The sequence below is a fragment of the Sorex fumeus genome, unplaced genomic scaffold (genome assembly GCF_029834395.1).
Source record: "Sorex fumeus unplaced genomic scaffold, SorFum_2.1 ptg000122l, whole genome shotgun sequence".
NCBI classification, from domain to species: Eukaryota; Metazoa; Chordata; class Mammalia; order Eulipotyphla; family Soricidae; genus Sorex; species Sorex fumeus.
Window position 1 is genome coordinate 32,910,947 of NW_026606179.1, and position 22,749 is coordinate 32,933,695.

General features: G+C 40.3%; 1 protein-coding gene across 4 annotated transcripts in view; it reads left to right on the plus strand.

Annotated features, from left to right (window-relative positions):
• Positions 1–22,749, plus strand: part of CYLD (CYLD lysine 63 deubiquitinase) — a 67,643-nt gene that overhangs the window by 34,059 nt on the left and 10,835 nt on the right. For 2 of the 4 annotated variants that reach the window (XM_056136224.1, XM_056136225.1), the window contains exons 5-11: positions 3,107–3,205; positions 7,108–7,224; positions 15,749–16,128; positions 16,996–17,161; positions 18,588–18,729; positions 19,905–20,027; positions 22,584–22,675. In XM_056136224.1, the coding sequence (XP_055992199.1) occupies positions 3,107–3,205; positions 7,108–7,224; positions 15,749–16,128; positions 16,996–17,161; positions 18,588–18,729; positions 19,905–20,027; positions 22,584–22,675 (1,119 nt within the window). The remainder of the gene's footprint in view (positions 1–3,106; positions 3,206–7,107; positions 7,225–15,748; positions 16,129–16,995; positions 17,162–18,587; positions 18,730–19,904; positions 20,028–22,583; positions 22,676–22,749) is intronic. The other 2 variants (XM_056136226.1, XM_056136227.1) reach the window with 2 other exon arrangements.

Consider the following 22,749-nt stretch of genomic DNA (forward strand, 5'->3'; position numbering starts at 1 on the left):
CATACCCATCTGTGCTCAGGGTTTACTCTTGGTTCTGAAGTCAGGGATCACTCCTGGCAGTGCTTGGATAATAAGTACTGTAAAATAACAGTACTTATAATATACAATTTATATTATTATTATATGTAATACTATATATTATATGATATAGAACCGTAGCACTGTCCTCCCGTTGTTCATCAATTTGCTCGAGCGGGCACCAGTAACATCTCCATTGCGAGACTTGTTGTTACTGTTTTTTGGCATATCAAATATGCCATGGGGCACTTGCCAGGCTCCGATATGCAGGCGGGATACTCTCGGTAGCTTGCCAGGCTCTCTGAGAGGGGCGAAGGAATCAAACCCATGTTGGCCACATGTAAGGCAAATGCCCTATGCTCTGTGCTATCGCTCCAGCCCATATATGACATATAATACTTAATGTAATAATAATAACAGTACCATATGGATGTCAGAGATCTAACCTGGGTTGTCTGCGTGCAAGGCAAGAATCCTACTTGCTGTACTATTGCTCCAGCCCATTTTATTTTTATGATTTCCTACCCAAGATTCTCCAGGATATATTTCTTTTTCCATTAAAGCTAGTGAGTAATGGATGAGCTGCTGGTTTTAGGACTTTGAGTGCAATTTTACTACATATCTATAGATCTATCGATCTATCTATCTGTCTATCTATATAAAATCAATACTTTTGGTCCATTACCTTTTACTCACTATAACATCTGTATTGTGTATGTTAGTAGCTTCTTTCTTTTTATTGCTTTGCCATAGTCTATTATACGAATAGTCCACAATTTGTTTATCCCCTTTTCTACAGAATAAATTGTTCCAGCCTTTTAGTTTTCCACGAATAAGGCAGATGCGTACATTTTTATGCATGTTATTTGGTGGACATTCTATGATATCCCTTTAAACATCTCGTATCTCTTTTATCCTTAAACTAATCCTCTTAAGGATTATTTTAATCTCACAAAATTGACTGTTGAATTTCTTCCCTCTGTTTACTTTCCCATGCCTTTCCTGAGATGGTAACATCTTAAAATTTCATTGAAAGTAAAAGACTTTGGTTTTGGATTATGAACATTGTTGTGAGAAAGAGACAGGAAATACTCGGTATATAATTGTGTTAGAGGGTAGATTTGACGCGGCATGTTGAATTCCATAGACATATTTGTTCCTCAAAAAATTGTATTTGATCTTTCTTTGACTAAGGCTTTTGCAGGAGCTGAGCACATTTCTGAGTCCAGTGCTCTCCATATCCCTGAGCTGTGGAGCCCGACAGCAGATGCTCTCGGTCCCACTTCACCCCCCTGGACAGCCAGGTTGCCTCAGTGAAGACCCTTTGCAGCCTTTGTTGGAAATGCCACTTACTGACCGCAGTGCACAGAGCACGAAATCCATTACAATACCTTTTAAAAATGGATTTACTTGTACTTAGTTACAGCTGATGATGGAAATTATGTTTCTTTAACCAATTTATCATACACTATAATTTGGGAACTTTTGCCAGTGACTATGAGTTTTATACTCACATTAGTTCTCAGCGTATTATTTGGAAACTTCTGAATGGTACCATCATACAAATATTCCAAATAGTTCTTCTTTTACCATTTTCTTTTACAATAGCTATTCTTTTTTATTAAAATCATGAAGATTAAGTATACTGTGTTTCACTGGGAAATTGTCACCATCACATCCTGTTTATTCAGTAACACTCACACTATTTTTTTCCAAAGGAGCCTCAAAATGGTCACACATCACTTTGTAATTTTTTTGCTTTTTAAACCCCTCCCCCCCAAAAAAAGATGAGAAACTGACATAAAATCTGTGGCAGCTATGCAGTGATAGATGGGAACTTTTGAACTGAAATACTATACCATCCATCATTAAGACATTAAGATAGAATTTAATATAATTCCCTTCCTCTCCAGTCACGGCAAGAGTTACCAAGCATTTGTATATAACTGATTCACCATTGTTTCCTTTTATTTTATTTTTTTTTAAAACCCATCTTTTCCTTGTGTTTGAAATGTAAAACTTTTCCTATCTTTTTCTTTTTGTTCTCAAAAATCCAATGTGGGTGATTCGTTTTTGCTGATCACAGCTTTATCAGGTATGATTCCTAAAGTGTCACGTTAATGACTGAATGTGTTTTGAACTTTAAGGGGAAAAGCTTTCAAAACTTAACTTTTTATATTTGCTTGCTCAGTATTTGTAAATCTCTTACAAAAAGCAGGAGGTCTTTAAGGTATAGAGTGGTCTTTGTGTGAAAAATAATCCTGCTAAACTTGTTATACTTATGTAAAGTTTTTCTGAATATTTTCTTTTAAGAATTATTAAAATTTGTCTCTGACTTTTGACATTATTAACCTATACATTGTTCTCTTTTTCCTATTTATGTGAATATGTGTTTGTATCCATGTTGGTGTTATTCTCAGTGTGTGCTTAACATGTTATTCTTAACGTGTGTGCTTTTAAGAATGATGCGTTTTTCTAACCAGACTTTTCCCAAACCATTGTTTCATGAGATACTTTATCTGAAATGCTGAGTGGCACAAGAATTATTATCATCAGATGAGTTTACTCTGTCCCTCTTTGAGAGTTTCACAGTTCACATTAGCATATTAAAGGTTGTGGAGCTATGCCATTAAAAAAGCCCGTTTATCTTTGTTTATCTCACTATCTTCTAGAAGTATTTGAGTGTAGAACACTTCATAATACAAAGGGCTGTCCTGGGAATATTGATTTAGGAAATCCTACAAAAAACTTTGTACGGGTTTTCTTTGTAGTGTTTTAACACATCAAATATAATTGACTGAAAGGGATTATGTTTTCAAGAAGTCAAAGCATTTAGCTGAATTGTATTTGGGGTGTATTTTCTTGTAGAAATTATGTTTTGAAGTACTGCATTGATTTTTTTTCCTTTTTGGTATTATCCCTTTCACTTCCTTTGATGGCCTTTACAAATTTGTAGAACTGCAATGGAAATATTTTTGTTGTTGTTGTTGTTGTTAGAGGGTTTTGTTGGTGTTCTCGTTGTTTGCATGATTGTTCCTTCGCTATAAGAGTTTGTCTTTATACTTAAAAACTGTGTCTACTGTTTCAGATAATGTGACACAGGAAAGGAGGCCTCCCAAACTTGCCTTTATGTCAAGAGGTGTTGGGGACAAAGGTTCTTCCAGCCATAGTAAACCAAAGGTTACAGGTAAGGATTAGTGGGATGCAGTTCTTTCATAAAAATCATTTGTATCTTAGCCATTGTGAGTGACGGCACAATTCACGATAGGGTTTCATGTGTGCAAGATCCCAACACCACACTTCACCAGCGTGCCCACCCCTCTTTATACTCTCCCAGCCCTGGCCCCCCACGCACCACCCCTGCTGCAGTAGTTATTGTCTAGACATCTGCTTTGCCACAGTATATGAGAGGTTTGGTAGCGTTATGTTTCAGTGCACATGTAGACTTGCTTGCATAGGTTCTTAGTAGTTTATTTAAAATTTTATTTATTTAAAAATTTGTAAATTTACAACTGTACCTCATGGTGTCTCACTAATAAAAATTATATATATATATATATATATATATATATATATGGCTTTATAGGGCTGTTGCTGAAACCATAAATTCCTGACATTTTTTTTGGTGGTGGCCTCCTAAGCAGAGCTCAAGCAGCCCAGCAGTCCCTCCCAGTGATTCTCTGTCAACCAGGCCCCAGTTCAGTTCTAGGGCCTGAGGATGCAGGGCACCCTATATAGTGCCAGGGATTGAACTGTGGCCCACTGCATGTGAGTCCTGCACCTTAGCCCCTGAGTGAGCTCTCCTGCCCTGCCCCAGCTTTTTTATTTTTGGTTGGTGGAGTTTGGACCACACGTAGAGGTGGTCAGGGTTTACTCCTCACCCTGTGCTCAGGGGACCATACCCTGTATTGAAGATTGATCCAAATTCCACCCTATGGAAGGCAAGTGTCTTCCCCCCTGTACTATTTCTCCAGCCACCTCCTTCCCTCCCTCAATTTTATTTTTCTGATTCATCAGAGTTTTCCTGGAGTGCAGTGTCTCCTGCTGCTTCATATCAGCTTGTTTTTGGAACCGCTTCCTTAACATTTTAGAAAACTGCAGCTGTGCAGAATAATTATATAAAGTTAATATTCTGTATGATAAAATTATTGAAGTATGTGAAAGATAAGTTAGGTAGATTTTGCTAATTAGATATAGCACAAATTTGGAAGTAAGATCTAAACTTCCAAGACAACTTTTTTTTTTTTGGTTTGTTTTGGAGCCAAATCCAGCAGTGCTCAGGGCTTACTCCTGGCTCTGTGCTCAGGGATCACTTCTAGTGAGGCTTAAGGGACCTCATGAGATGCTGGGGATTCAACTTGGGTCATCTGTGTGCAAGGCAAGTGCCCTATCCTGTTGTACTATCACTCCAGCCTCCCCCAAGAAAACCATTTTTTTCTCTCTCTCTACCAAAAACTCCCTATAATTTGTGTATAGTGGGTATTTTTTAAAACTTTTTTCCTTTAGTATCAACATATTTCATAGATTTATAGGGTGGAAGTTATAAAAGTTAAACAACTCATAAAACAACCAAAAATTTTTGTTAATATATTTATGGGTTAGAAGAGTATCTTTTTCTTAATCCAGTGAACAAAACTAACTTCAGCTCATAGAAAAGGAAATTGTTCTCTAAGAGAGATAGTACAGCAGGTAGGTACAGCAGGTTGCCTCTCATGTGGCCAGTCCTGGTTCAATCCCCAGTGCTGCATATGGCTCTCTGGCACCCTGCCCATGAGTGATCCCTGAGCACAATGCCAGGTGTATAAGCCCTGAGCACTAATTCAAAATGAAAGAAAAAAATAAACCTACAAGTAACGTTATATGTGAGGCCATAGAGATAGTGCAGAGAGTAAGGTTATAGCCTTGCACAAGCGAACCTTGGTTCAATTCCCAGTAGTGCATATCCCCAAGGGCTGCTCAGAATAATCCTTGAGCACAGAGCCAAGCGTAACCTTTAAGCATGGGTGAGTGTGGCTCAATCCATTGTATATGATATTTGATCTTGGAAGGCTGATAACTCAATGGGATATATAGGTAATAGTATTTTTTTTAAAAAAAATATTAACCTCCTGAGCTAGATAGAACGGAACTTGCTATGTTCAGAAAACATAAGTCATCTAAAGGCTGTGTTAAGATATGTTACTTGTGCTGTGGCAGATTTTATTTATATGAATAAGATATCGAACTGTTCTCAATGAAAAAAAAATATTTTGTTGAGTTCTGGAGACTGTTTCTCTTAACAATGGCATATCCTCTTGTACCGAGGAGGGATCATGTTTTGGAGTATCTGATATAGGTAGAATAGCTAGCTCTCTCTCATCTTTAGTTGATATATGAGAAATTATACTCCTAGGGCCAGAGAGATAGTCCTGTGAGTAAAAAACACTTGCCTTGCATACAGCTGACCCAGGTTCCATCCTGGCACCAGATATGATTCCCTAGCCACCCCCCCCCCCAAAAAAAAAAGAAAGAAGGAAAGAAACAATGCTCCAACTCCTTTATCTTTCAAAAATATGAAGAAATCAGGCAAAGCATTTGCTGACTAATCATCCAAACTGTTTAAACTGTAAATCTTTTGCTTTTTGTTGTGTGGTTATTTGGGCTGCACCTGGTGGAGCCCAGGGCTTTCCCCTGGCTCTGTGCTCAGGGATCACTCTTGGTGGGGCTCAGGGGACCGTATGGGGTGCTGGAGATTGAACCCAGGTTGGCCATGTGCAGAGCAAGTACCCTACTCACTCTACTATCACTCTGACCCCTACACCTTAAATCTTTTAAACTTGATTTTTTTTTATTGCTTATATTCAGCATTTTAATATTATTTTCTTTTGAAAGAAACAGGTTGTTGTTTTTTGGGGTTTTTTTTTTTTTGCTTTTTGGGTCATGCCCGGCGATGCACAAGGGTTATTCCTGGCTCTGCACTCAGGAATTACCCCTGGCAGTGCTCAGGGAACCATATGGGATGCCAGGAATCGAACCTGGGTTGGCCATGTGCAAGGCAAACGCCCCACCCGCTGTGCTGTTGCTCCAGCCCCAGTTTTATTTTTTTTAATTGCATTTTAGGCACTTTAAAAGTATTGATAATGGCAGGGTTTCCATGTGTAAAACATTCTAACATTGCACCCTCCAGTGTGTCACCACACCACCCTCCAATCATTCCCCCCTCCCCACTCTGCCAGTCCGCTACAACCCCCTTAATATTCTAACTACAAAATTAAATTCCCTTAATATTCTTCCGACTAAAGACTTCTCAGTTTCTGTTGTGTTCAGTATTTATTGTTTTCTTACTGTGTTTCTTTATATATATATACAACATATGAGGGAGATCATTCTATGTGTGTCTCTAACCTACTAAGCTTAATAATCTCCAGATCCACCCACAAAGGAGCAAATTGCATGAGTTCATCTTTTCTTATAGCTTTGTAGTATTCCATTGTGTATATGAATCACCATTTCTTTATCCAGTCATCTGTTTTTGGACACTTGGGTTGTTTCCAGATTTTGGCTATTGTGAATAGTGCTGCAATGAACACTCTTGTATCTTTTGTGAATAGTTTTTGGTTCTCTGTGGTAAATGCCAGGAAGTAGAATTGCTGGGTCATACTGGAGATCAATTCCTAGTTTTCTGAGAAATATCCATATTGTTCCAAAAAGACGGGACCAGTTGACATTTGCACCAGCAGTGGATGAGGGTTCCCAAAAGGAGTCGTTTTTAAATAGATTAAATTTGTGAAATGATAGGTTCAGCAAATAACACTGGAGAATGGAAAATTTGACATATGAAAGTTACAAGCTATCGCATGTGGAATTACTTTTAAAAACTTTATTATTTTTAAAAGCAGCTTTTTCTTTCAGCTTACTCTTGTCATATTGACTTTTGACACTGCCAAATGGTCATCAAAATTTTAAAAACTGAAAACAGGAATAGATTTATTATATACATCTGTTCATTATATAACTAGTGGTTAACACTGCATGCATATTAATTTCTCTTATTAAAAGCTTTCACATCATACTGACTTTATTTTTAAAGGAAGTTTTCTTTTTCCATAGGATCTACCTCAGACCCTGGAAATAGAAACAGATCTGAATTATTTTATACCTTAAATGGGTCTTCTGTTGACTCACAACCACAACCCAAATCAAAAAATACATGGTACACTGATGAAGGTAATCTGCAATTTTAATGTTATTTCTAACAATCTGCTTAGCAGACGTGCCTTTGAAATTTAAAAAAAAAAAAAAGAGGAGGAAGCTTTTTAAATGACTTTTGGAAACAGTCTTTATCATCAACCTAAACTTTTGGACACAATTTGAACTGCACTGTTATAAAGATGAAACAGTTAGAAAATGTATTATCACCTTGTTTTCTTCTTATAATTGATCTGCATAGGATGGAATCAGTTAAATCTGTCTGGGTCATTCTCGATCTCTAACGTAATCCATTTTTAAAACTCTTCCCTTGTATCTGAGACATCATTTTCTTCTGGTTTCTTTTTTCCTTTCTTTTTTACTTTTTACTTAATATTGATTAGATGTTTAGTAGGAATCAGGTACCTTTTTAGTCACTGAGAAGACAACGGTGAGAAAAACAGTGCACATGGTTCCTGACGTTTCTGAATTTATGATCAAGTTTAGATGTCTTATTTAGATAGAAATTACTAAATAATCCCAACACAGATATAGAAATGCAGTTGTGATTAGTGCAGTTCTACAAGACATTATTAAGGGTAATTTTTCTTAGGGAATCTCAGCACTGTTTCTGCTGGATGAATTATGTGCGTGAGCTTGGAGCAACCAGAGGCACTTTCCGAAAGTGAAAGGTGCAGAAGAACCACTTAGGCAGAAGGAATTGTTCTGTACAAGTCTTGTGGGAAAGTAGAGCCTTGTGTTTGTTTAGCAAGAACTGAAAAGAGTAGCCCAGAATAATGGAACCGAGAGGGTAAAGCATAACAATTTTGGAGATGCAAAAATGGAAGTGTCACCAGGGCTGGGATGTAGAAAACCCAGAGAGCCTCTGTTACAGCTGATCTAACTTCAGGTCCTTAGAGAGAATGAAAATAGCACACAGATCACCAACTGTCTTCAGCGTAATAGCTCTTTATTTCTTCTAGAACTCATAACCCAGGCAGAAGGCAAAGTATCTCACTGGGGCTGGCCTCACTAATGGACTAGGCAAACCCATACACAGTTACCTTAGCTTAAATGCAGTTCTGTATTCTCCACCTCTTAGTTGTTTCGTCTCTCCGATTGGCTACGTCTTAGTAAATGAAGGATGACAAGTCTGATCTCATTGGTTGTATCCTCTGTAAACGAAGTACAGTGAGATGGACTAATCCCGTTGCTAGGTTGGTTTCCTATGTTAATGGAGTATGTTGCAAGGGACGAATTGGATTGCCTATGTTAATAGGGTTTGTTGAAAAGGACCAATCAAATCACATTCTGTCCATCGGAATAGAGCTGATTATCTGGCCTCTCCTACTTCTTTAAATCCCTTTCTAATGTGCTTCACACTCCAGTGTAAAAGAAGTTGGAAGCATTTTGACGGGTTTTCAGCCAAGGGTGACATGACCAAATTTGTCTTTTGAAAAGATCATTCTGGCTACACAGAGAACAATGGATTGAGGTAGGGACTGTGTATAGGCAAGGATACCACTGCATTTGGCCACAGATTATGACTGGGATTAGGTTTCCTGGGAAAGAGAAGGAGAGAGGAGGATGGAAAGTGAGAGCTGAGGAAGATGGTTGTGCCCAAGAGGGCCCTTGACTTTCCGGGTAGCAGACACAGTAATTGTGGAGGAAGGGGCGGGGTTGAATTTTGAATATGTTGTATTTGTGAAGACTTACAAACTTCCTGGGGGATAAAAGTGGAGCTTAGGAGAGAGATATGGTCTCTGGAAATACATTTGTAGGTTATCTGCGATGATTTTGTGCCCAGCCGACCCGGCCGAGCCAGGTTCAATTCCTCCACCCCTCTCTGAGAGCCCGGCAAGCTACCGAGAGTATCTCGCCTGCACGGCAAAGCCTGGCAAGCTCCCCATGATGTATTCAATATGCCAAACACAGTAACAACAAAGTCTCCAATGGAGACGTTACCGGGCCCGCTCGAGCAAATCGATGAACAACGGGAGGACAAGTGCTACTACAGTGCTACTGCGATGATTAAAATCCCGTGAATAATAAATGCTTAAGGAGAGAGTGGGGATACTTAAGACTAAACCTTCAGGAACTGGGTAGAAGAGAGTAAGACTGGGGTAGAAGAGAATAAGGTTTCAAAAGAAACGGAGGGACCAGAGGGATAGCACAGGGTTTAATACGCTTATTTAAACTATATATGGCAGGGCGGAAGGCCTAGGGGGAAGGGGAGGGAGGGATGAGGAGAGCAGCAGTGCTGAGAGGGCAAAAGAGATAGAGATCACACACATACACCCACTGATTTAGCTGGGGAGTTGCCAGTAAGTGAGTTTGGGGGTTTGTTGCGTTTTTTTTTTTTTCTTTTCGGTGGAGCAAGGAAATGGAGTTCACCTGTCTATAAGTTAGAAGAGTGGGCTTCATCCTGGATTTCTTCCCACTTCACATTTGAGGCCTCTTGATTTCCTCCTCCTCATTCTCATTAGACTCTTGCTCCTCTTTTTTTTTTTTTCCCCCACAGTCACTGCCATAGTTCAGCTCCTTTGTTTGCTGCTAAGTGGATGGGTGGCCCCTAACTGGTTTTTCTGCCTCTAGCTTCTGTTACTTTTGTTTTGAACCATAATGACTAATCATCTTCTTCATTATCACCATCATCTCTGCAGTTGACGTTTGTTGACTATTTGTTATTACTAGGTCTGGACATGTATTTCTATGTGTTATTTTACTTTGTCCTCATACAGCTTTTAAAGGTCAATATTTCTCCTGTTCCAGTGCTAAAGTACCTGAGCCACACAGTTGGTCGTAATTGGGGCCACTCTGCCAGCTTGGATCTCTTTGACACCAGAGAATAAACTTTTGTTCATAATGAGTTTCTCTCACAATATTCTTGGGGTGATTTTTCTGAAGAGACCTGTATTGTCTCTCCTTTAATATTTGTTCTCTTCACATTATCCTTGGGGTGATCTATCTTTCTTTCTTTCTTTCTTTCTTTCTTTCTTTCTTTCTTTCTTTCTCCTCTCATTCTTATTGTGGTGCAAGGTGTTTTTTTTTAAAAAAAAACTTTATAACAATACTTTTATTTTTAAAATTTATTTTCAACTTTTGGGGTCACACCCGGCAATGCTCAGGGGTTACTCCTGACTCTGCATTCAGGAGTTACTCCTGGTGGTGCTTGGGGACCATATTGGATGCTGGGGATCAAACCTGGGTAGACCATGTGCAAGGCAAATGCCCTACCCGCTGTATTATTGCTCTGGTCCAGTATAAGGTTTTTTTGCTTGTTTGTTTGCTTGTTTTTGTCCTCACCTGGCACTACTTGAGTTACTGCTGGTTCCACGCTCAGGAATTACTGCTGGAGGTGCTTGGGGGACCATATAGGATGTTGGGGATTGAGCCTGGGTCAGCCATGTGTAAAGACAAGCGCTCTCTCTGCTGTCCTATCTCTCCGGCCCCTCCTGGGGTGACTCTTCTATGTGTCTCTCCTTTCCTTACTATCTAGTAATACTTTATTTAGCACTTAGTGATAAAAATCCGGAATCCTTACTTTTATTGGACATTTGATCATGTCACCTCTTCCTTGTCTGTCATTTCCCTTGAATCTTGCTCCTGCTGGCTAATCCAGCACTTAGCTGGCACATGCTCTTACTACTGCCTGGAATCCTTCTTTTCTTTGCTCCTGTTTCACACACCAACTTCTCCCTGAGTTAAGTCTCAGCCTGGTCTTTAGTTTCTTTGAAGCTTCTCCTCGTCTCTCCTAGGTTAGGTGGAGTGACATCATCATGGTTTTGCTTTCTTGCCTGGAGGATGGTGAGTTCCAGGTGCCAACATAGGACTTGGTATATGGTAGATTTAGTAATTGTGTCTAAGGCAAATGAAAAGAATTCCAGGGACTTGGAAGATAGCACAGTGGTAGCATGTGCGAGGCCCCAAGTTGGATCCCTGGGCACCCAGGACATCCCAAGTACCAGTGAGCATGACCAGGTGTCACTCCAGACCTGAACCTCCAGGCCAGACATCACTGAAAACAGTCAGAAGCACTCCAGGCACTGCTGGGACTGTCCCCTATGTGAAAAAAAAAAATTTCTCAGAGTACTGTAGAACTCTGTGATGATTAAGTTTTCAGATACATTCAGGTATGTTAGGGATCCACAGTTGTCCCAATGAAAGTCTACTGTTGGGTACAGTGGGGAATAGATACATGTGGCTTGTGTGAGCTCTTTGTCTTCTCCATGCTTTCAGTTCTGGAATGCAGTGGGGATGGGGGTGGGGGGGGAGGGGGCATGTGAAAGGAGGCAGTCAGGGCTGTGGCCCCCAAGAGCTGGAGGAGTGTTTAAATGATGCTTCTCCAGGAGGTCCTATCTCCTTATACACTACTGTCCTTAAGATTTGGCTCATGGCGGGCTGGAGAGGTAGTCCACCTTGCTTGTGGCAAAGCCAGGCCAGGTTCAGTCCCTGGCACCCCATAGGGTCCCCCCGAGCCCTGCCAGGAGTGCAGAGCCAGGAGTCAGCCCTGAGCACTGCTGGGTGTGGCCCCCAAACCAAACAAAAACCAAAAAAGATTTGGCTCATGTGGTAGCAGATGCTGGCTGCTTTTTTTTTTTCTGGGGGTGGGGGTAGGGGACGGGGGTGGAGATGAAACGTCAAGGGACTGGCAGAGCTTATCAGTCCTTTGAGGAGTCCCCCACAGCAGGCCTCCAGATGGCACTGCGTGTGGTAGTGGTGGTGGTGGTGGTGGTGGTGGGGACTCTGTGCTTCTGTTCCCGTTGGCAGGTTTTGCTTGTACTTTCCCTGGGTGCTGAGTGCTTTCTAAGGAAAAAAGCTAGTACAATCCTCACTTTTTCATAATCTAGGTAATACGAAACCCTCAAATGCATGGATGTACATTTTTATCATTCTTTAGAACACTTTTTATATTGTATCTAATGCAGACTTTTGGGTTCTATTTCGATTTGGTCTAATGCTGTATCCATATTTCATGAAAGCAATTTGATCTTAAGTCTGGGAACACTTAAAGTAAAATTTATGTGGAGTCGCCCTTCATTCTTAAATTGGAAAAAAAAATTTGGGAAAAGAATAAGTGTAGCGCATATGCTGCCCGAGTCCAGGTGCTGCTTGCACTCATGCGACCGAGCACATGTGTCACCTGCATCTCCCCTCTCGAGATGTCTACTTTCATTCTTTCGTGTATAATGCTGAAATGTGTGTAGGGGCTCTCTCTGCTCTTGAAGAAGCCCGCGTTCTCTCTTGAGTACGTTACTCTCTCTCTCTTTCACTCTCTCCCTCTCCACACCTTAAAAACTCTCCAAATAAAATCTATTTATTTAAAAAAAAAAAAGAATAAGTGTAATTATTTCTGAAGTTAATGCTACTTCATTTAAAACCTTTTTTTCTATACTTAATTCATCTATTCACTGAAAAGAACCCCAATATTGAATATTTCCTTATGTCAGTTGCTATACCAAGGGCTATGGGTTCAGTCCTGACAAAGATTAATACATTTCCTGTCCTCAGTGAGCTTATATTGTAGATGCCCTGCTAGATAGGAAATGTTTAGATAGACAAGGTTTGACAGGTACAGTGAGGGAAATAGACAAAGTGAGAATGCCTGGTAGGAAGCTACCATTGGGTGGTTTAGAAAAGGTTCTTTAAAGAAAGGGTATGTGTATTAAGATCTGGTTGATCTGAGTGGACCTGCCCCCCCCCCCCCCCCAAAAAAAAGACCTTAGCAGGTTCTTTCCAGACATAGGAAAAGATAAAGACAAGTCCTCTGAGCTGAGAAGAGCATTTGAAGAACAGGAAGTTGGCAAGAATGGTTGTAAAATTAGTTCCAAGGGAGTGTAGTTGATGAAATGAGTTTGGCTGGGTTAAGTAGAAGGTAGGTTATCCAGGACCTACCTTGAAGTCTTGATAAGAAATTTAGTGTTTATGCTAAGAATTCCAGAAAGTCAATGAACAGTTTTGTTAGTTTTGTTTCTTTTTCCTGCTCCCATCTGTCTCCCACTTCTCCCCACTGCCCTCCTTCCCCCCACACCCCTAGTAGATTACAGGGACTATTCCTGGCTCTGCTCAGGGATTACTTCTGGCCATGCTGGAGAAACCATGAGGTTCTGGGGATTGACCTAGGCTCCCACATGCAAAGGATGTGCCCAGCTCATTGAGCAATCTCTCTATCACCCACCCCCTGCCCCCCAGTGAACAGTTTTAAACAGGGGGATGAGAAGAGGTTATGTAAGATAATTTTACTGACTCTCACTAGAAGTTGTATGTTGAATAAACTGGAGAGAGCTAACAGAGCAGGTCACAGTCTAGTTGCAGAGGAAAAGCTGGTGGATGCTTGAATGATGGAGATTATGGTAGAGGTTAAGAGAAATGGATCCATTTAATATATACATATTGGAGATAAAACCAACAGAACTTAACTTTATCCATCTGGCTCTTGGGCTTGGGGCAAATTGTGGGTTTGGGAAAGAAAAGAATAACTTAACAAATTGTAGCTTGATTCTCTTACTAAAAATCCTAAGTGGATAAGATTTAAAACACAAAATATATAGCATAGTGAATACCCATGCAGTCCCATTCACTTTAAAGAGAAGAATACTGTCATCCCTTTGAATTCCCCTTAAGGCCTTTTCCTTGTACTGCTCTCTTTGCTCCCTCTTCGGAGCTATCATCATCTTCAGTGTTTGTTATCCTCTTGATTTCCTTATATCTTCTTACATTTTATATCTGAATAACGCATAGTTCTGCATATTCCTGAGTTGTACATACAAGGAGTCAGAACAGTTGCGTCTTGGGCAGTGCTTGGCAGCCCAGAGGCCACTTCCTGAGGTACTTGGTCCAGTGGGCCTAGCAGTGTGGGGATTGGGTCCAGCAGTGCTTCTTGGGCTCTGCAGTGTGGAACCATCAGGAGATGCTTGGAGGGGCACCAGGGCTATCGCTCATGGTGTCCCTGCAGGGGACCATAAAGTGCCAGGGATCAAACTTGGGGTCTCATAAATGTAAAACGTGTGTTCCACTTCCACATAGCATTCTGTTTTATGGTTATAAAATATATCAATATACCACAGTGAGCTTATCCATTCAACCATCAATGAATTGTTTATATTTTCCTATTATTGTTGAGCTCCGCTTTTATTTTTCTTGCCCATGTATGAGATCTATAACCAAGAGGGGAGTTTTTGGGTCATAGATTATATACTACTTTCCTTTGCCAAATCATGCCAAACTGTTATCCCAAGTAATAATTCCAATTTGTACTGCAGTTGGCATTTTTAAGTATCTAACTTTCTTTTCATCCTGAAGATAATGGTCAAAGGCTTAACTTCTGAAATGCTAGCTATGATTGTCATTTCTTTCTTTTATACCCTTTACTAGCAAGAATAAGAATCTTCTTTAGTTGATTTGTTGTTGGTCAGTTGAGTTTATTGTGTGAGTTACTTTTTCAAGCCCATTATTTATCTAGGTTTTTTTTGGGGGGGGGATCAGGATATTTTTCATATTAGTTGATAGACCTTTTACAAATTGTAATTCTTTCTCAGCTGTTACTATGATGTAAATATTTTCTCTCTGTAACTCATTCTTACTTGGACAGTGATGCTTCCAAATGACCAAGTAGCTATTAATTTTAATCTGGTCATATTTGTCAATCTTGTCCTCTATGATTTGTATACTTATGTGTAAGACGTTTTTTCTCTATCCCTAAGTATTAAGAAACAGTTTTTAATTCTTAAATTTTTCTCAATTTCTAAGTGTTATGAAACTTACAAAAATGTATACTTTTACCATTTATATCTATCTTTACACCACCAAGAAATTAGAAGTACAGTTTTATTTTTGAAGAAAATAAAGACAAACGGTTCCTCAACTCTGTTTATAACAAATGACGTTCTTTCCCCACTCTACAATGCCTGTCTGGCAAAAGTATTAGTTGCTTTTAAGGATAATTTTAATGTTGTTTGTCTTTTGCTTGTTGTTTTCTCTTCAATTTATATATATATATTTTTTTTCTTATTCTTTTTGCTCTACATTTTCCAGGGATTATTGTGTTCTAACTTCTCAAATTATTTGCTGAGTTTGTAAATATTTTTTTTCTAAGATAAGGTATACATCGGTACATTTCCTTTATAAGTACTACTTTATAACACTTTTTATGGTATTATTGTAAATTATTATAATAATTTATATAATTGTTCTTTCTCATTATTTAAAAAATTTACATGATTATTTCTTCTTTGTTTCATGAATTATTCAGCAGCATCTTCCTTAAATGCTTTTGATATCTTTCTGCAACATTTTCTCACTTAATTCTATTTTAGACAAAGAACATAAAATACACATCAGTGGCGTATGATTTTTTGTTTGTTTGAGCAATTTAGTGACCTAGAAAATATTTTGAGGTGATGAAAGCTCTGTTTGGAAGATAGTAAGTTTGTGATGCTCGCAGGATGCCCACGAGAGAGGTCAAGGGGGCCACTGGGCTAGAAGTGTTTGCTAGTGCTGAGAGACATGAGGCCTCCGGGGTCTCCTTGAAGACATTTCTCTAATGAAGAATCATTTTTCGTAGTTGCCGAACATCCCGCAAAATCACTTACAGAGTTGCCTCCAGAGTTTGGACATGCTTCGCCACCTCCGCAGCCTCCCTCTTTGAACTCGTTGTCCAGTGAGAACAGATTTCACTCTTTACCGTTCAGTTTGACCAAGATGCCCAACTCCAACGGGAGTATTGGCCACAGCCCGCTCTCACTGTCGGTGCAGTCCGTGATGGGGGAGCTGAACAATGCCCCTGTCCAGGAGAGCCCGCCCCTGGCCCTCTCTGCTGGCAACTCACACGGGCTGGAGGTGGGCTCCCTGGCTGAAGTTAAGGAGAACCCGCCCTTCTACGGGGTTATCCGCTGGATCGGTCAGCCTCCAGGACTCAGTGAAGTGCTCGCTGGACTGGAACTGGTAATTTCATTTGACCTAAAATTTATGCTTCTCTTCTCTCTCGGGTTTCGAAAAGATTTATTCTCTCCCCCACCGTCCCCTCTTCTGCATGCTTTGTGACGAATGGTTATGTTTGTCATGAAAGCCACCACTGGAGAAAATTTTCATACCACATTGAGCATCTGAATTTTGCGTTTGTAATGTTAATTGGTGTGTGTTCAAGGAATGAAAATAGATTTTTAGGCTAATATGTTTAGACTCATTATAATGAACAGAATACAACAAGGAAAACAAATCTGTTAGCAGCTTTTTCTTTTTCTTCTCAGCTTCACTGCCCTAGTTTGTTTCAGCATTTATATCACTGGCTTTAAGAGTAATTGCCTTTTAAAAGGTTTGAAAGAAAGAAAGGTTTTCTTTTCTTTCTTTTTTTCTCACTTGGAGATTAGGGGACTATATTATTTGGCATTTTGTAATTGAGAGACAAGAGTTTGAACACATTCGGTTTTTCAAAAATTTTTGTTTAAAAAACTTTTTTTTTGCCTACATTACATCAAATGCTCTTTGTGGGGGATGAAAGACAGTTGTTAAATCGCTCCCCCAGTTTGAATGGTTGTGGAGACTGTGTAGGAAATTCAGAGAACCAGGGAAGTCGTTTTACATCTTCTTAAAGGAGCTATCCTGAGGCCTTCATGCTGAATTAGGAAATTCTTCTCTTCAATCATTAGCTGTGGGCGGAAGCACTGACTCTTTCCCTCTTGGAATTCTGGGCAGGAAGGGGGTGGGATTCTGAGAGTCAACCCCATACACTTCTCAGCAACCTCAGGCCTATACGTGTGTAACTCTTTGTAAGATGGTGCAAGAATGCCCACGACAGCATTTTCTTTCCAGGAAGACGAGTGTGCCGGCTGCACAGATGGCACCTTCCGGGGCACTCGCTACTTCACCTGTGCCCTGAAGAAGGCGCTGTTCGTTAAACTGAAGAGCTGCCGGCCGGACTCGAGGTTTGCGTCCCTGCAGCCAGTCCCCAATCAGATCGAGCGCTGCAACTCCTTAGGTACCCACCCGCCTTGCCTTTGCTTGCCAATCTGGAATGTCTGGTCTCACCTTTGCAGTCGGTGTCAGTGATAAGGTTTAAATCAGTTTCTTTTCTTTTTTCTTTGTTTTTTTTTTTTTTTTTTTTTTTTTTTTTTGCTTTTTGGATCACGCCCGGCAATGCACAGGGGTGACTTCTGGCTCTGCACTAAGGAATTAACTCCTGGCGGCAGTGCTCAGGGGACCATATGGGATGCTGGGAATCGAACCTGGGTCGGCCGCGTGCAAGGCAAATGCCCTACCCACTGTACTATCGCTCCAGCCCCTTAAATTGATTTCTTTGCCAAGATCCATTCTCAAGCTTTTCAATCAATAAAGATTGCGATTTGGTGCATAAGAAACTTACAGTTCTCAGAAGCACTTAAAAAATAAATAAATAAAATGCTGGTCAGGGAAGTGATTGAGATTTAAGAAGTGAAAAATTGCAGGGTCTGTTTTTCTCTTCCCGTTGGTGACAGGCTTTGGCTTCTTAGCAAAGCCACGAGGTGGAAATTGAAATGTGCCCTTGGGGCACTGACTTCCCTCTCTGTCCTGTCCAAGTGGATTAAGAAATTCAGCTTCTCAGTGACTGCACTGGCCTGGCAGTAGGCACATCTTAGCCTGATTACAGAGAGTGGGTCTGGATTGCTGGGTGGAGGACAGCTGTCTGCATCAGTGGCAGCCAGTGGCAGTTGCCTGATGCCACCCCTTTCTGGTCTGGGATCCTAGAGGGAGGATGCTTGGAGTATTCCGTGGGTAGAAATGGGACCTCCATCTCCAGGCAAGACATTTCTTACCGCAGTGGAAATAGTTATTTGGGAGTTTTTGGTTTCCTTTTCCAAGGTGAAAATGAAACATCTTCAGACAAGAAGTAAAGTACTAGTAGACCAAAATAGTTTATTTCATTTTAAAAACGTAATTGGTTTTGTAGTCCCTTGGGAGTTTTTGGTTTCCTTTTCCAAGGTGAAAATGAAACATCTTCAGACAAATAGTAAAATACTCGTAGACCAAAATATTTTATTTCATTTAAAATGTAATTGGTTCGGGGCGTGGGGGGAGGCATGCCTGGCTTGCTTAAGGGATTGATCCTGGCAGTGTGTGAGGTACCTATATATGGTACTGGGGATTGAATCTAAATCAGCCACGTGCAAGGCAAGTGCTTGTTTCACCTCTTTGGCTTCAAGGGGACCAAAATATTTTTACTTGGTAGGTGCCTTTATACTCATTATTTAATAGTCGAAAGTGTTTTCTACATTGTGGAAGAAGTAAGATTGAGAGTGAGCAAACCTTTTAGTTTTGAGAAACATTTTGCATTAAATTACAAAAGTGTGTTTTAAAGTGAGAAAATATGAGCATACATATATAATCACTGAAAACCATTATTTTCATCTTCATGTTTATCTTTTCAGCATTTGGAGGCTACTTAAGTGAAGTAGTAGAAGAAAATACGCCACCAAAAATGGAAAAAGAAGGTTTAGAGATAATGATTGGAAAGAAGAAAGGTATCCAGGGTCATTACAATTCTTGTTACTTAGACTCAACCTTATTCTGGTAAGTTTAAAAATTAAAGGGATTATCCATAGAGCCAGGGATGTGTGTATGTGCGAAAGAAACTTCCAACTGACTGAGTAGACCAATGGGGCCTGCTAAGGGACAGGACAGTCCACTGCTTGGAAGCTATTAGCACGAATTCATGTGACTGTATAAAAATGGCTGTTGGAAATGAAGGCAGTGAGAGATAACGTGGTGTTCCAACTCATTTGATGGGACATCTGTGATGGATGGAGTGGAGGAAATGCTGTATCTGTGCACCTGAAATAATGACTTCCAGTCAGCCATGCGCTGGGGTGTGCATTAAGGGATTACTCTCAGTATAAGCTTGGTTACCCTCAAAAATGTACTCATCCCCACAAGGGGAAACAACTTAACATGGCAGGAAATGGTACCCTCTGAAGACTGAGCCAGGTACGCTGAGGGCACCCTGCCCTCTCTGTTAGAAAGCCGTGTCATAATAATGAGCAAATGAATGGAATTTAGGATGGTTAAAGTAGGGAGAAGGGGAAATGTGCCCATTGTGGGGGGAGGTCGGGACAGAAGAACACTTCTGCCCTCACAGATACAGAGTGGCAAAAACAAGCCCTTGAGAGCTGACCGTAGTATTCTTTAGATTTCCCGGTACAAGTTCCTCTTGGCCAAAATTTGTCTTCGCTGTCAGCCAGTTAGGAGTATTGGTCGCTCCCAAGTGACCTTGACGTGGACAGAAAGTCCCATCTCTGCAGAGGGGAAGGAAGTGGCACCCCCAGAGTGTGCCTTGCAAGGAGGACATGTTTGCCTGGGGGAGGTGTTTCCTGAGCCTCCTCCCCCGCTCTCTATTTGTAGTTTAACTCAGATCCGTGAAGAATCTTTTCACTTCTGCCCCACGTTTTCTTCATCAACTGGAGGCATATTTTTATCCTTCAGCACTGTCAATCTTTGTCTGCTTGATGTTAGTGTTTTCCTTACACCGGAAGGATCGCTAGGCCCCGACTGAACCACGGGTCTCATTTTCACAGGGGGTCGTGGGTTTCTTTGTTAATGAGGAACGTTGCTTTTTTTGTGTTTATTCGTTCTCCACATGGACTTTTCACTGCGTATTCTCTTCCGTTTCTGATTCTCAAAAAATAACATGCTTATGTACCGTATGGTGGAAAAATAAATGAATAAATCAAAATCCTTTTGTTTTGCAGCTTGTTTGCTTTTAGTTCTGTTTTGGACACTGTGTTACTTAGACCCAAAGAAAAGAATGATGTAGAATATTACAGTGAAACTCAAGAGTTACTGAGGACAGAAATTGTTAATCCTTTGAGAATGTAAGTAGCATTGTTGATTAGCAGCTAGCCAAAGTGATTTAAGAATGAACATATTTTTGAACCTTGAGTCGTTTCATTGCCATTATTTAATTTCTTGGATCTGGTGAATGTATAGCACTGTATAGTGAGTTACATTAAATGATCAAATTATTTTGTTAGCCTGTGCTACAATTTAGTAATTCCAGCAGGTTTAGACAAGCAGGTATGAAGTTCTTGGAATTTATGTCTTCTAAAGTAATTAATTCCAGTACCACCCTTCACTGTACTCTTACTTACTAGTTCAGTTGGTACAATCTGACTTCTTAAGCTTAATTTATCAGAAATGAAAATGAGCAAGGGACTTTTTTTATTTACAGGATAGCTCCTGAGTAATATTTTTTATTGCAACTTGAGATAAATTAGAACATTTTTAAAAAGGAATATATTTTGATCTCTCTAATGTATTTTATCTCCCTCCAACTCCCTTTATAAAAGAGATGTTTTCGGTTATTTTCTAATTTCAGAATTATAAAACTATTTTTAACTTTTGGAAAGTTTATAATGATATAAGCCCAACGGATGAGACATTTTGCAGAGTTTTGACTCACTGGTGGTAATGATGCATGATGAACATTATAAAATTGAAACTACAACAAGTTAAAGGCACAGCTCGTAAAACTAAACCAATTTGGGACTGTCAAAGACAAAACTAGTGGGAACTGATTTTCCAAAACTAGATCAAAACTGTTACAGAGCTTGAAGATACCCCAAAGGCTTGGCTGGAGTATACACCTGTCTGTCCCCACACCTTCTGTCTCCCTGTACTCCGTGCCACCTGGTACAGTCCTGGTGACCCCTGGCATTGCCATTCTGGGCACTGCTTTTTCCTGGGCTTGAATTCAGAACCTTTCAGCCCGCGAAGTCAGGTTAAATATTATCAGGAATGCATCCGGAACCCCTGAGCACTGCATGGGAAATACCCCCCTCAAAACAAAAATAAAGTCCAGTCTAAGGAAAGTTCAAGTCTTGTGACATCATTCTTATTTAATAATTAAAATTCAGAAACAGTTTTATAAGAGATTTTGTTGAAAAAGGTAGAATACTGAAATAGAATGAGCATGGAGAATTACTATATAACATAAGGGAAATGTGAGAAAACAAATTTTCCCACTTAATCTTTTGTTGTCCTCAGATTGTTTGGTTTTGGTTTGAGCCACCACCAGCAGTGTTCAGGGGTTACTCCTGGGAGTACTCAGGGGGCCCCGTATTTGCTGTCCAAGGTTGAAGCAGAGTCCACTGTACCTCACTCTTTGTACTATCTCTCTGGTCCTTCCTTAAATTCTTAATGATGAAAAAGACTATTTCTTTTTTTTTAAGGGCCATGATTTTTACATCAATAGTTTTTGTTTATTTTATTTAATCTTATTTTGGGTGGGGGTGTTTGGAACCACATCTGATAGGGCTCAGGGACTACTCCTGGCTCTCTGCTTAGGGATCATATGGGGTGCTAGGGATTGAATCCCAGTTGACCTCATGCAAGGACAGTGCCCTGCCCACTATTTCTCTGGCCTCTACATCAGTTATTTTTTGTTTTAACTATGTATTTTTAAATGTACTAGTTTCTCCTTGTATAATTGATCTTAGGGCAGAAGAGATGAAATCCAAATCTCTTTAAGTGTATTAACACTCCCTTCTTTCCTTCCAAACACAGTAAGTCCATTAGTAAACAAAGTTCTTTGGATACTCTTATCCAACCAGTTAAGAACTGGTTAAGAATCCGGTTAGCCAGATGTGATCACCTCTCCACAGCCAGGTGGGCTGCCCTGTTGCAGTAAAGAACCCTTGCTGGCCATGCCTTTGTGTGGTGGCCTGTGGGCTTTCTCCATTGTAGGGTTCTCGGACACAGAGAACCTGGTTTTCCACACTCATTGTTTTGCTGCTCCCAGTGACTCACAGTTGAGATCATGGTGGAAGTCATAGACGTTCAGTGCAGAGCTCAGGAGTAGACACTATAAAAAGTGGAGATCTAGGGTTAGCGCATCCTCAGATGCCTTCATGTTTCATCCTGGCTTCTCAGGTTTCCTCCAAAGCACTTTTTGGAAGGAGAATTTTCTGGGGGATCTGTGGTGACCTCCTGAATGAGTCCTGTAGGCAGACAGTGGTTCTGTAGGCAGAGATTGCAGGTCTTACAGGCTCATTTCTTATCCTTCCCTCTCTCTTCCTCCCCTTCGGTGACGATTTTGTTCTTTTGCTAAAGGTACTTTTTGTTCCCCAAATACTGTATGTTCTGTTCTATAAAATAAATGCTGACATTCCTATCATTGCTTATAAATGATATTATTGAAAGCAGGTCATCACAAATTTAAAAATGTTTTTCCTCGTACAAGTCTCTGACAGGTTTTGTTTTGTGTTGTTAGGTTATCGCAGGTTCTGAGATAATTCTAAATGTTTAATTTTACAAACTTGAAAAGAAGCCTGTGATAGTAGTGCCCTGCTGGGGTTGTGTAAGAAACATGTCGCCATAAAAATGGGTTCATGTAGCCAGGATTAATCATCTGTTCATTTTTACCAACGCAGATATGGATACGTGTGTGCCACAAAGATCATGAAACTGAGGAAAATTCTTGAAAAAGTTGAGGCTGCCTCAGGGTTTACGTCTGAAGAAAAAGGTGACTCTCTTAATTCATAGTCTATGCATTCGGGATCATCTGAGGGCTGGGGCTTCCAGCAATGTGCCTCTCAC